Source organism: Sciurus carolinensis, unplaced genomic scaffold, assembly GCF_902686445.1.
Source record: "Sciurus carolinensis unplaced genomic scaffold, mSciCar1.2, whole genome shotgun sequence".
Taxonomy (NCBI): domain Eukaryota; kingdom Metazoa; phylum Chordata; class Mammalia; order Rodentia; family Sciuridae; genus Sciurus; species Sciurus carolinensis.
The window spans coordinates 25,805-38,237 of record NW_025920662.1 but is presented as its reverse complement, the minus strand read 5'-3'; the positions used below and the strand labels follow the sequence as shown (position 1 = coordinate 38,237).

Sequence of the window (12,433 nt, the reverse complement as noted above, 5' to 3'; positions counted from 1 at the left end):
AATCCTACAGGCTACTGTCTTCCAGCTCATTGTGAGATCAATTTCTGCTGGTCGGGAACATTGCCTTCCTTTTCTTAGGTATTTGCCTTGTCATTCTCAATGGTGTCACTAGGCTCCACTTCCAGAGTAAGATCCTCCCAGTCAGGGTCTTCATGAATATCTGCATCCCACCTCTGAGGCAAAGCACCAGGTACACACCCTGTCTCACTAAAACATCCAGAAGGAGTCAAATGTCTTCCACTGTTTGACAGCAAAGATCAAACTGTGCTCATCAGGGAGGATGCCTTCCTTGACGTGGTTCTTGCGTTGACATTCTCTATGGTGTCACTGGGCTCCACCTGCAGGGCGATGCTTGTGCAATTCAGGAACTTCATGAAGATCTGCATCCCACATCTGAGATGCAGCAGCAGGTGCAGGGGTGGCCTCCTGTATTTTGAAATCTGACAGGCTACACTTGCAGATATTTGTGAGATAAATCTTTAATAGATCGAGAACATTGGCTTCCTGGTCTTGGATCTTTGCCTTGCCATTCTCAGTATTGTCACTGGGCTGCACCTCCAGGGTGATGGTCATGCCAGTCAGGGTCTTCATGAAGATCTGCATCCCACCTTGGAGGCAAAGCACCAGGTGCAGGATGGACTCCTTTTGGATGTTGTAGTCAGGCAGGGTGCACCAGTCTTCTAGGTGTTAGCAGCAAAGGTCACCCTATGCTGGTCAAGAAATATGTGTTTCTTGACTGGGATATTTCCTTGCCATTCTCAGTGGTGTTCCTGGGCTCCACCACCAGGACGATGATCATGACAGTCAGGTTCTTCATGAAGATCTGCATCCCACTTCTGAGGCACAGCACCAGGTACAGGGTGGACTCCTTGATATTGTAGTCAAATAATGTGCTGTCTATCAGCTCTTCACTAGATCAACCTCCACTGGTTGGAAGAATTCTTTCCTTGGGTTGGATCTTTGCCTTGACATTCTCATTGGTGTCACTGAGCTCCACCTCCAGGCTGATGGTTATGCCAGGCAGATTATTCAATAAGATCTGCATCCCACTCTGAGGTGTAGAACCAGGTGCCAGTGGACTCGTTCAGATAAGACAGGGTTGAACAGTCTTCCAGCTGTTGTCAGCAAACATCAATGTCTGCTGGTTAGGGGAGTTGCCATTCTCATCTGGGTTATTACCTTGACATTCTCAATGGTGTCAATGGGCTCCACCTACAGGTTGATGGTCTTACTGGTAAGAGTCCTCATGAAGATCTACAGCGCACCTCTGACACAAAGAATTCACCTTCCCCAGGCAGCAGTGGATGATCTTTGCTGGCACAGAGCTGGAAGACAGGCACACCCTGTCTGACTGCAACATCTAGGAGGAGTCAGCCCTACACATGGTGCTGTACCTCAGAGGTGGGATGCAGATCTTCATGAAGACCCTGACTGGCATGACCATCACCCTAGAGGTGGAGTCCAGTGACACCATGGAGAATGTCAAGGCAAGAACCAAATCAAGGAAGGCATCCTCCCTGACCAGCACAGCTTGATCTTTGTTGGAAAACAGTTGTAAGACAGACACACTGTGTCTCACTACAACATCCAGAAGGCATCTGGTGTCATCCAGCTGTTTGGTAGCAAAGACCAACCTGTGCTGGTCAGGGAGGATGCCTTCCTTGACTTGTTTCCTGCCTTGACATTCTCCATGGTGTCACTGGGCTCCACCTCCAGGGTGATGCTTGTGCCAGTCAGGGTCTTCATGAAGATCTGCATCCCACATCTGAGATGCAGCAACAGGTGCAGGGTGGCCTCCTGGATTTTGAAATCTGACAGGCTACACTCTTCCAGATATTTGTGAGATAAATCTTTTTTTTTTTTTATTTATTTTTTTTTTACGTTTACATAGGGTAATGATGTTTATTATATTTTTCCCCTCCCCCCCACCCCTCCCACCCCTCCCACCCCTCCCACCCCTCTTTTCCCTCTACACAGTCCTTCTTTCCTTCATTCTTACTGCTCTCCTTAGCCTAACTCTAAACCTAACCCTAAACCTAATGCTAGCCCCTCCCACCCCCCATTATATGTCCTCATCCGCTTATCAGCGAGATCATTTGTCCTTTAGTTTTTTGAGATTGGCTTATCTCACTTAGCATGATATTCTCCAATTTCGACCATTTGCCTACAAATGCCATAATTTTATCATTCTTCATTGCGGAGTAATATTCCATTGTATAAATATGCCACAGTTTCTTTATCCATTCATCAACTGAAGGGCATCTAGGTTGGTTCCACAATCTGGCTATGGTGAATTGAGCAGCAATGAACATTGATGTGGCTGTATCTCTGTAGTATGCTGCTTTTAAGTCCTTTGGGTATAGGCCAAGGAGTGGGATAGCTGGGTCAAATGGTGTTTCCATTCCAAGCTTTCTGAGGAATCTCCACACTGCTTTCCAGAGTGGTTGCACTAATTTGCAACCCCACCAGCAATGTATGAGTGTTCCTTTTTCACCACATCCTCGCCAACACCTATTGTTGCTTGTATTCTTGATAATCGCCATTCTAATTGGGGTGAGATGAAATCTTAGGGTGGTTTTGATTTGCATTTCCCTTATTACTAGGGATGTTGAACATTTTTTCATATATCTGGTGATTACTTGTACATCTTCTTCTGTGAAGTGTCTGTTCATTTCCTTAGCCCATTTGTTGATTGGATTATTTGTATTCTTCGTGTAGAGTTTTTGAGTTCTTTATAGATTCTGGAAATTAGCGCTCTATCTGAGGTATGGTTGGCAAAGATATTCTCCCACTCTGTAGGCTCTCTCTTCACATTTCTGATAGTTTCCTTTGCTGACAGAAAGCTTTTTAGTTTGAATCTATCCCAGTTGTTTATTCTTGCTTTTATTTCTTGTGCTATGGGAGTCCTGTTAAGGAAATCTGATCCTGAGCCAACAAGTTGAAGATTTGGACCTACTTTTTCTTCTATAAGATGCAGGGTCTCTGGTCTGATTCCGAGGTCCTTGATCCATTTTGAGTTGAGTTTTGTGTAGGGTGAGAGATAGGGGTTTAGTTTCATTCTATTGCATATAGTTTTCCAGTTTTCCCAGCACCATTTGTTGAAGAGGCTATCTTTTCTCCATTGCATATTGTTGGAACCTTTGTCTAGTATGAGAAAATTGTATTTATTTGGGTTTGTGTCCATGTCCTCTATTCTGTACCATTGATCTACCTGTCTATTTTGGTACCAATACCATGCCGTTTTTGTTACTATTGCTTTGTAGTAGAGTTGAAGATCTGGTATTGCAATACCCCCTGCTTCGCTCTTGCTACTGAGGATTGCTTTAGCTATTCTAGGTTTTTTATTCTTCCAGATGAATTTCATAATTGCTTGCTCTATTTCTGCGAGGTACATCATTGGGATTTTAATTGGAATTGCATTGAATCTGTATAGAACTTTAGGTAGTATAGCCATTTTGACGATATTAATTCTGCCTATCCAGGAACATGGGAGATCTTTCCATCTTCTAAGGTTTTCTTGAATTTCTTTCTTTAGTGTTCTGTAGTTCTCATTGTAGAGGTCTTTCACCTCTTTTGTGAGATTGATTCCCAAGTATTTTATTTTTTTCGATGCTATTGTGAATGGAGTAGTTTTCCTAATTTCTCTTTCTGAAGATTCATCACTTATGTATAAAAATGCATTGGATTTATGAGCATTGATCTTGTAACCTGCTACTTTACTGAATTCACTTATGAGTTCTAAAAGTTTTCTGGTGGAATTTCCAGGTTCCTCTAAATATATAATCATGTCATCAGCGAACAGGGATAGTTTGAGTTCTTCTTTTCCTATTCGTATCCCTTTAATTTCTTTGGTTTGTCTGATTGCTCTGGCTAGAGTCTCAAGGACGATGTTGAATAGAAGCGGTGAAAGAGGGCATCCCTGCCTTGTTCCAGTTTTTAGGGGGAACGCTTTCAGTTTTTCACCATTTAGAATGATATTAGCCATGGGCTTAGCGTAGATGGCCTTTATAATGTTTAGGAATGTTCCCATTACCCCAATTTTTTCTAGTGTTTTGAGCATGAAGGGATGCTGTATTTTATCAAATGCTTTTTCTGCATCTATTGAAATAATCATGTGATTCTTAACTTTAAGTCTGTTGATATGGTGAATGACATTTATTGATTTCCGAATGTTGAACCAACCTTGCATCCCTGGGATAAAACCCACTTGATCGTGGTGCACTATCTTTTTAATATATATTTGTATGCGATTTGCTAAAATTTTGTTGAGAATTTTTGCATCGATGTTCATTAAGGATATTGGTCTGAAATTTTCTTTCCTTGATGTGTCTCTGTCTGGTTTAGGTATCAGGGTGATATTGGCTTCATAGAACGAGTTTGGTAGGGTTCCCTCCTCTTCTATTTCATGGAATAGTTTGAGGAGTATTGGAATGAGCTCTTCTTTAAAGGTTTTATAGAACTCGGCTGAGAACCCATCTGGTCCTGGACTTTTCTTTGTTGGTAGGCTTTTGATGACCTCTTCTATTTCATTGCTTGAAATTGGTTTATTTAAGTTGTGTATGTCCTCCTCGTTCAGTTTAGGTAGTTCATATGTCTCTAGAAATTTGTTGATGTCTTCAAGGTTTTCTGTTTTGTTGGAGTATAGATTTTCGAAATAGCTTCTAATTATGTTTTGTATTTCACTCGTGTCTGTTGTGATGTTTCCTTGTTCATTCCGAATTTTAGTAATTTGAGTTTTCTCCCTCTTTCTCTTTGTTAGTGTGGCTAAGGGTTTATCAATTTTATTTATTTTTTCAAAGAACCAACTATTTATTTTATTAATTTTTCCGATTGTTTCTTTTGTTTCGATTTCGTTGATTTCGGCTCTGATTTTAACTATTTCCTGTCTTCTACTACTTTTGGTATTGGTCTGCTCTTCTTTTTCTAGTGCTTTGAGCTGTAGTGTTAACTCGTTATTTGTTGATTTCTACTTCTTTTTTGAATGCACCCCATGAAATAAATCTTCCTCTAAGTACTGCTTTCATAGTGTCCCAGAGATTTTGATATGATGTGTCTTTGTTCTCGTTTACTTCTAAGAGAGATAAATCTTTAATGGATCGAGAAAATGGCCTTCCTTGTCTTGGATCTTTGCCTTGCCATTCTCAATATTGTCACTGGGCTGCACCTCCAGGGTGATGGTCATGCCAGTCAGGGTCTTCATGAAGATTTGCATCCCACCTCTGAGGGACAGCACCAGGTGCAGGGTGGACTCCTTTTGGATGTTGTAGTCAGGCAGTGTGCACCAGTCTTCTAGATGTTACAAGCAAAGGTCACCCTCTGCTGGTCAAAGAATATGTGTTTCTTGACTGGGATACTTTCCTTGCCATTCTCAGTGGTGTTCCTGGACTCCACTGCCAGGATGATGGTCAAGCCAGAGAGGGTCTTCATGAAGTTCTGTATCTCACTTCCGAGGCACAGCACCAGGTACAGGGTGGACTCCTTGATGTTGTAGTCAAATAGTGTGCTGTTTTCCATCTCTTTGCTAGATCAACCTCTGCTGTCATTGTTGTCCACCTCCAATATTATGGTCATTCCAATCAGGGTCTTCATGGAGATCTGCATCGCACCTCTGAGGTTCAGCACCAGGTGCAGGGTGGACTCCTTCTGGATGTTGTAGGCAGGCAAGGTGAACCAGTCTTCTAGCTGTTGCCAGAAAATGTCAACCTCTGCTGGTCAGAGAGGGTGCCTTCCTTGAATGGCATCTTTGCCTTCACATTCTCAATTAGTTTCACCTCTAGTGTGATGGTTGTGCCATTCAGGGCCTTCATGAAGATCTGCATCCCACCTCTGAGGCAAGCACCAGGTGCAGTTTGGACTCCTGGATATTGTCGTCAGACAGGGTGCTGTCTACCAGTTCTTCGCTAGATCAACCTCCACTGGTTGGAAGAATTCCTTCCTTGTGTTTGATCTTTGCCTTGTCATTCTCATTGGTGTCACTGAGCTCCACCTCCAGGCTGATGGTCATGCCAGTCAGATTATTCATTAATATCTGCATCCCACCTCTGAGGTGTAGAACCAGGTGCCAGTGGACTCCTGGATGTTCAGGTAAGACAGGGTTCACCAGTCTTCCAGTTGTTGCCAGCAAACATCAACCTCTGCTGGTTAGGGGGGTTGCCATCCTCATCTGGGTCATTACGTTGACATTCCCAATGGTGTCAATGGGCTCCACCTCCAGGTTGATGGTTTTACTGATAAGAGTCCTCATGAAGATCTACATCCCACCTCTGACACAAGAAATTCATCTCCCCCAGGCAGCAGTGGATGATCTTTGCTGGCGCAGAGCTGGAAGACAGGCACACCCTGTCTGACTACAACATCCAGGAGGAGTCCACCCTGCACAGGTGCTGCACCTCAGAGGTGGGATGCAGAACTTCATGGAGACCCTGACTGGCATGACCATCACCCTGGAGGTGGAGTCCAGTGACACCATGGAGAATGTCAAGGCAAGAACCAAGTCAAGGAAGGCATCCTCCCTGACCAGCACAGGTTAATCTTTGTTGCCAAACAGCTGGACATCAGTCTACTCCTTCAGGATATTGTAGTGAGACCAGGTGTGTCTGTCTTACAGCTGTTTTCCATCAAAGATCAACCTGTGCTGGTCAGGGGGGATGCCTTCCTTGACTTGGTTCTTGCCTTGACATTCTCAGTGGTTTCACTGGGCTCCACCTCTAGGGTAAAGTTCATGCCAGTCAGGATCTTCATGAAGATCAGCATCCCACCTCTGAGATGCAGCACCAGGTGCAGGGTAGACCCCTGGATGTTGAAATCTGACAGGCTACTGTCTTCCAACTCTTTGTGCAATAAATCTTTACTGGTCAGGAAGATTGCTTTCCTTGTCTTGCATCTTTGCCTTGTCATTCTCAATGATGTCACTGGGATCCACCTCCAGGGTGAAGGTCTTGCCTGTCAGTGTCTTCACAAAAATCTGTATCCCACCTTGGAGGTGCAGCACCAGGTTCTGGGTGGACTCCTTCTGGATGTGTTGGTCAGGAAAGGTGCACGAGTCTTCTAACTGTTGCCAGCAAATGTCACCATCTGCTGGTCAATGGGTAGGCATTTCATGACTGAGATCTTTTCTTGCCATTCTCTGTGGTTTTACTTGGCTATACCACCAGGGTGATGGTCGTGCCTGTCAGGGTTTCATGATAATCTGCATTCAACCTCTGAGTCACAACACAAGGTGCAGGTTGACTCCTACTATATGTTGTAGTAAGACATGGTGCTGTCTTCAGTTCTTTGCTAGATCAACTTCAACTGGTCGTGAATAATGCCTTCTTTGTCTTGGATTTTTGCCTTGACAGTCTCCATGATGTCACTGGGCTCCACCTCCAGGGAGATGTGGTGTTGGTCAAGGACTTCATGAAGATCTGCAACCCACCTAAGAGGTACAGCACCAGGTACAGGGTGGACTCCTTCTTGGAGTTGTAGTCAGATAGTGTGCACCCATCTTCCAGCTATTTTTCAGCAAAGAACAACCACTGTTTGTTGGAAGGATGCCTTCCTTATCTTGGATCTTTGCCTTGACATTCTCAATTTTGTCACTGGACTCCACCTCTAGGGGAATAGTCATGCTGGTTAGGGCATTCATGAAGATCTGCATTGCACCTCAGAAATACTGCAAAAAGTGGAGGGTGAACTTCTCCTGGATGTTCAAGGAAGAGAGGGTGCACCTGTGTTCCAGTTGTTGCCCTCAAAGTTCAACCTCTTCTGGTCAGGGAGGATGCCTTCCTTTCCTTGGATTCCTGCCTTCACACCTCAATGGTGACACTGGGCTGAACCTCCAGAGTGATGTTCATGCCTTTCAGGGTCTTCAGGAAGATGTGCATCCCACCTCTGAGTTACAGCACCCGGTGCAGGGTGGACTCCTGGATGTTGTAGTCAGATAGTGTGCTGTCTTCCATCTCTTTGCTAGGTCAATCTCTGCTGATAAGAAGAATGCCTTCCTTGTCTTGGATCCTTGTCTTGATATTCTCATTGGTGTCAATGCACTCCACCTCCAAGCTGGTGGTCATGCCAGTCAGATTCTTCATGAAGATCTGCATCTGAACTCTGAGGTTAGACCAGGTGCCACTGGACTCCTTCTGGATGTTCAAGAAAGAGAAGGCTCACCAGTCTTCCAGCTCTTGCCAGCAAACATCAACCACTGCTGGTTAGGGAAGATGCCAACCTGTCTTGGATAGTTACCATGACATTCTCAATGGTGTCAATGGGCTCCACCTCCAGGTTATAGTCTTGTGTGTCAGCATCCTCATGAAGATCTACATCCTACCACTGAGGCAAGGAATTCATCTCCCCAAGGAGCATGGTTGATCTTTGCAGGCACAGATCTGGAAGACAGGCACACCCTGTCTGACTACAACATCCAGGAGGAGTCCACCCTGCACCTGGTGCTGCACCTCAGAGGTGGGATGCAGATCTTCATGAAGAATCTGACTGGCATGACCATAATCCTGGAGATGGAGCCCAGTGACACCATGGAGAATGTCAAAGCAAGAATCAAGTCAAGGAAGACATCCTCCCTGACAAGCATGGGTTGATCTTTGCTGGAAAATGCTGTAAGACAGACACACCTTTTTTCACTACACATCCAGAAGGAGTCTAGTATCATCCAGCTGTTTGTCAGTAAAGATCAACCTTTGCTGGTCAGGGAGGTGCCTTCCTTGAATTGGTTCTTGCCTTGACATTTTCCATGGTGGCAGTGAGGTCCACCATTAGGATGATGGTCATGCCAGTCAGGGTTTTCATGTAGGTCTGCATACCCCCCTTAGGAACTGTACCAGGTGCAGAGTATACAACTCCTAGATGTTTTGTCAGACAGGATGCACCATCTCCAGCTGTTTGCCAGCAAAGATCAACCTCTGTTGCTCAGGGAGGATGCCTTCCTTTTCCTGGATCCCTGCTTTGCCATTCTCTATTTTGTCACTGGTCCCCACCTCCAGGATATGGTTCTGCCTGTCACGGTTTCATGAAGATATGCATTCCCCCTCCTAGGCACAACAAAAGTGCAGGGTGGGCTCTTCCAATATGTAGTCAGACAGGTCGCTGTCTTCTTCCTCTTTGCTAGATCAACCTATGCTGATCAGAAGATGCCTTCCTTGACTTGGATCTTTGCCTTGACATTTTCAATGGTATCACTGAGGTCCACCTCCAGGTTGATGGTCTGCCTGTCAGGTTCTTCATGAAGATCTGCATCCCACCTCTGAGATGCAGCACCAGGTGTCAGGTGGACTCCTGGATGTTGGAATCCTACAAGGTACTGCCTTAAAGCTCTTTGTGAGAACAATCTCTGCTGGTCATGAAGATTGCCTTCCTTGTCTTGGATATTTGCCTTGCCATTCTCAATAGTGTCATTGTTGTCCACATCCACTGTTATGGTCATCCCAGTCAGGGTCTTCATGATGATCTGCATCTCACCTCTGAGGTTCAGCACCAGTTGCAGGGTGGACTCCTTATGGATGTTTAGGCAGCAGAGTGCACCAGTCTTCTAGCTTTTGCCAGCAAAACACAACCTCTGCTGGTCAGGGAGGATACCTTCCTTGATTGGCATCTTTGCCTTGACATTCTCAGTGATGTCACTATTTCCACCTCTAGGGTGATGGTCATGTGGGTCAGGGTCTTCATGAAGATTTGCATCCCACCTCTGAGGTGCAGGACCAGGTGCAGGGCAGACTCCTGGATATTGTAGTCAGACAGTGTGCTGTCTTCCATCTCTTTGCTAGATCAAACTCTGCTGGTCAGAAGAATGCCTTCCTTGTCTTGGATCTTTGCCTTGACATTCTCATTAGTGTCACTGAGCTCCACCTCCAGGTTTATGGTCTTGCCAGTCAGATTCATAAAGATTTGCATCCCACATATGAAGTGTAGCACCAGGTGGTGGTGGACTACTTGTAGATCTTCAACTAAGAAAGGGTGCACCAGTCATCCAGTTGTTGCAGGAAACATCAACCTCTGCTGGTTAGGGAAGATGCCAATCTGTCTTGAATCATTACCTTGACATTCTCAATGTGTCAATGGGTTCCACCAACAGATTGGTGGTCTTGCTAGTCAGGGTCCTCATGAAGAACTACATCCCACCTCTGAGACAAGGAATTAATTTCCCCCAAACAACAGTGCTTGATCTTTCCTGGCAAAGAACTGTAAGATAGGCACACCCTGTGTGACTATAACATTCAGGAGGAGTCCACACTGCACCTGGTTCTGCACCTCAGAAGGGGGATGCAGATCTTCAGGAAGACCCTGACTGGCAGAACCATCACCCTGGAGGTGGAGCCCAGTGGCACCATGGAGAATGTCAAGGGAAGAACCAAATCAAGGAAGGCATCCTCCCTGACCAACACAGCTTGATCTTTGCTGCAAAACAGCTTTTAGACAGACACACTCTGTCTCACTGCAACATCCAGAAGGCTGTCCACCTATTTGGCAGGAAAGATCAACCCGTGCTTGTCAGGGAGGATGCCTTCCTTGACTTGGTTCTTGCCTTGACATTCTCCATGGTGTCACTAGGCTCCACCCCCATGGCACGATGCTCGTGCCAGTCAGGGTCTTCATGAATATCTGCATCCCACCCCTGAGATGTAGCACCAAGTGCAGGTTGAACTCATGAATTTTGAAATCTGACAGGCTACTGTCTTCCAGCTTTTTGTGAGATCAATTTGTGCAGGTCACACAATCTTGGATTATTGCCTAGCCTTTATCAATGGTGTCACTGAGCTCCACCTCCAGGGTGATGGTCATGCCAGTCAGGGTCTTCAAGATGATCTGCATCCCACATCTGACGTGCACACCAGGTGCAGGGTGCACTACTTCTGGATGTTATAGTCAGACATGGTGCCCCAGTCTTGTAGCTGTTGCCACCAGTTCAAACTCTCCTGGTCAGAGAGTTGCCTACCTTACCTGGGATATTTGCCTTTACATACTCAATGGTGTCACTGAGGTGCATCCTCAGGGTGATGGTCGTGCAAGTCAGGGTTTTCATGAATATCTGCATCCTACCTCTGAGATGCAGCACCAGGTGCAGGGTTGACTCCTGGATTGAAATTCAATAGGCTACTGTCTTCTGGCTCTTTTCAAGATCATCTCTGCTGGTCGGGATTCTTGCCTTCTTGTCTTAGATCTTTGCCTTGCCATTCTCACTTGTCTCACTCACTCCACCTCCAGGGTGATGGTCATGTCAGTAAGGGTCTTCATGAAGATCTGCATCCCCCCTCTTAGGTGCAACACCAGGTTCAGTGTGGATTCCTCTTAGATGTTGTAGTCAGACAGGTTGCAGGCATTTTCCAGTGTTTGCCAGCAAAGATCAAACTCTGCTAGTCAGGTAAGATGCCTTCCTTTTCTTGGATCCCTGCCTTGCCATTCTCTATGCTTTTACTGGGCTCCACCTCCAGGGTGATGGTTGTGCCTGTCAGGGTTTCATGAAGATCTTCATCCCACCTCTTAGGCACAACACAAGGTGCAGGGTGGACTACTCCTAGATGTTGTAGTCACACACGGTGCTGTCTTCCCTTTCTTTGCTAGATCATCCTCAACTGTTTGGGAAGAATGCCTGCCTTCTGTTGGGTATTTGCCTTGACATTCTCAATGGTGTCACTGGGCTCCAACTCGAGTGTGCTGGTCGTGCTGGTCAGGGTATTCATGAAGATCTGCACCCCATCTCTGAGGTGAAGCACCAGGTACAGGGTGGACTCCTTCTGGGTGTCGTAGTCAGACAGGGTGCATCCTTCTTCCAGGTATTTGTCAGCAAAAATCAACCTCCGTTGGTCAGGCAGGATGCCTTCCTTTACTTGCATCCCTGCTTTGACATTCTCACTGGTGTCACTGGGCTCAAACTCCACGGTGATCGTCATGCCTTTCAGGGTCTTCATGATGATCTGCATTCCACCTCTGAGATGCAGCACCAGGTGTAGTGTGGACTCCTGGATGTTGTAGTCAGAGAGGGTGCTGTCTTCCAACTCTTTGCTAGATCTACCTCTGCTGGTCAGAAGAATGCCTTCCTTGTCTTGTATCTTTGCCTTGACATTCTCATTTGTGTCACTAAACTCCTCCTCCAGGGTGATGGTCATGCTTTTCAGGGTCTTCATGAAGCACTGCATGCCACCTCTGTGGCACTGCACCATGTGCAAAGTGAACTCCTCCTGGATATTCAAGTAAGACTGGGTGCACCAGTTGTCCAGCTGTTGCCAGCAAACATCAACCCCTTCTGGGTAGGGGAGTTGCCATCCTGGTCTTGATTCATTACCTTGACCTTCTCAGTGGGGACAGTGGGCTCCACCTCCAGTTGATGGTCTTTCTGGACAGGGTCCTCATGAAGATCTACATCCCAGCTGAGACCAGGATTTCATCTGCTCCAAGCAGCAGTGGATGATCTTTGCTGGCACAGAAACTAAGATGCATTTCA

The 12,433-nt window shown here is 45.8% G+C and overlaps 2 protein-coding genes and 1 pseudogene across 2 annotated transcripts; all 3 read right to left on the bottom strand.

Annotated features, from left to right (window-relative positions):
- Positions 1-324: 324 nt before the first annotated feature.
- Positions 325-8,303, bottom strand: LOC124975877 (polyubiquitin-C-like; annotated as a pseudogene).
- Positions 8,304-9,118: 815 nt separating this feature from the next.
- On the bottom strand, positions 9,119-9,448 carry LOC124975876 (polyubiquitin-like). Its single transcript, XM_047538368.1, has one exon. It carries the CDS (start codon positions 9,446-9,448, stop codon positions 9,119-9,121), a length of 330 nt encoding a protein of 109 aa, XP_047394324.1.
- A 2,101-nt stretch (positions 9,449-11,549) lies between these two features.
- LOC124975875 (polyubiquitin-like) lies at positions 11,550-12,152 on the bottom strand. The gene has a single exon (XM_047538367.1). The coding sequence runs from the start codon at positions 12,150-12,152 to the stop codon at positions 11,550-11,552; it is 603 nt and encodes a 200-aa protein (XP_047394323.1).
- Between the last annotated feature and the right edge of the window lie 281 nt (positions 12,153-12,433).

Bases quoted from the DNA above. Each gene is read 5' to 3' on its own strand.
- LOC124975876 (XM_047538368.1), bottom strand. From the start codon at position 9,448: ATGCAGATCATCATGAAGACCCTGACTGGGATGACCATAACAGTGGAT.
- LOC124975875 (XM_047538367.1), bottom strand. From the start codon at position 12,152: ATGGTGCAGTGCCACAGAGGTGGCATGCAGTGCTTCATGAAGACCCTG.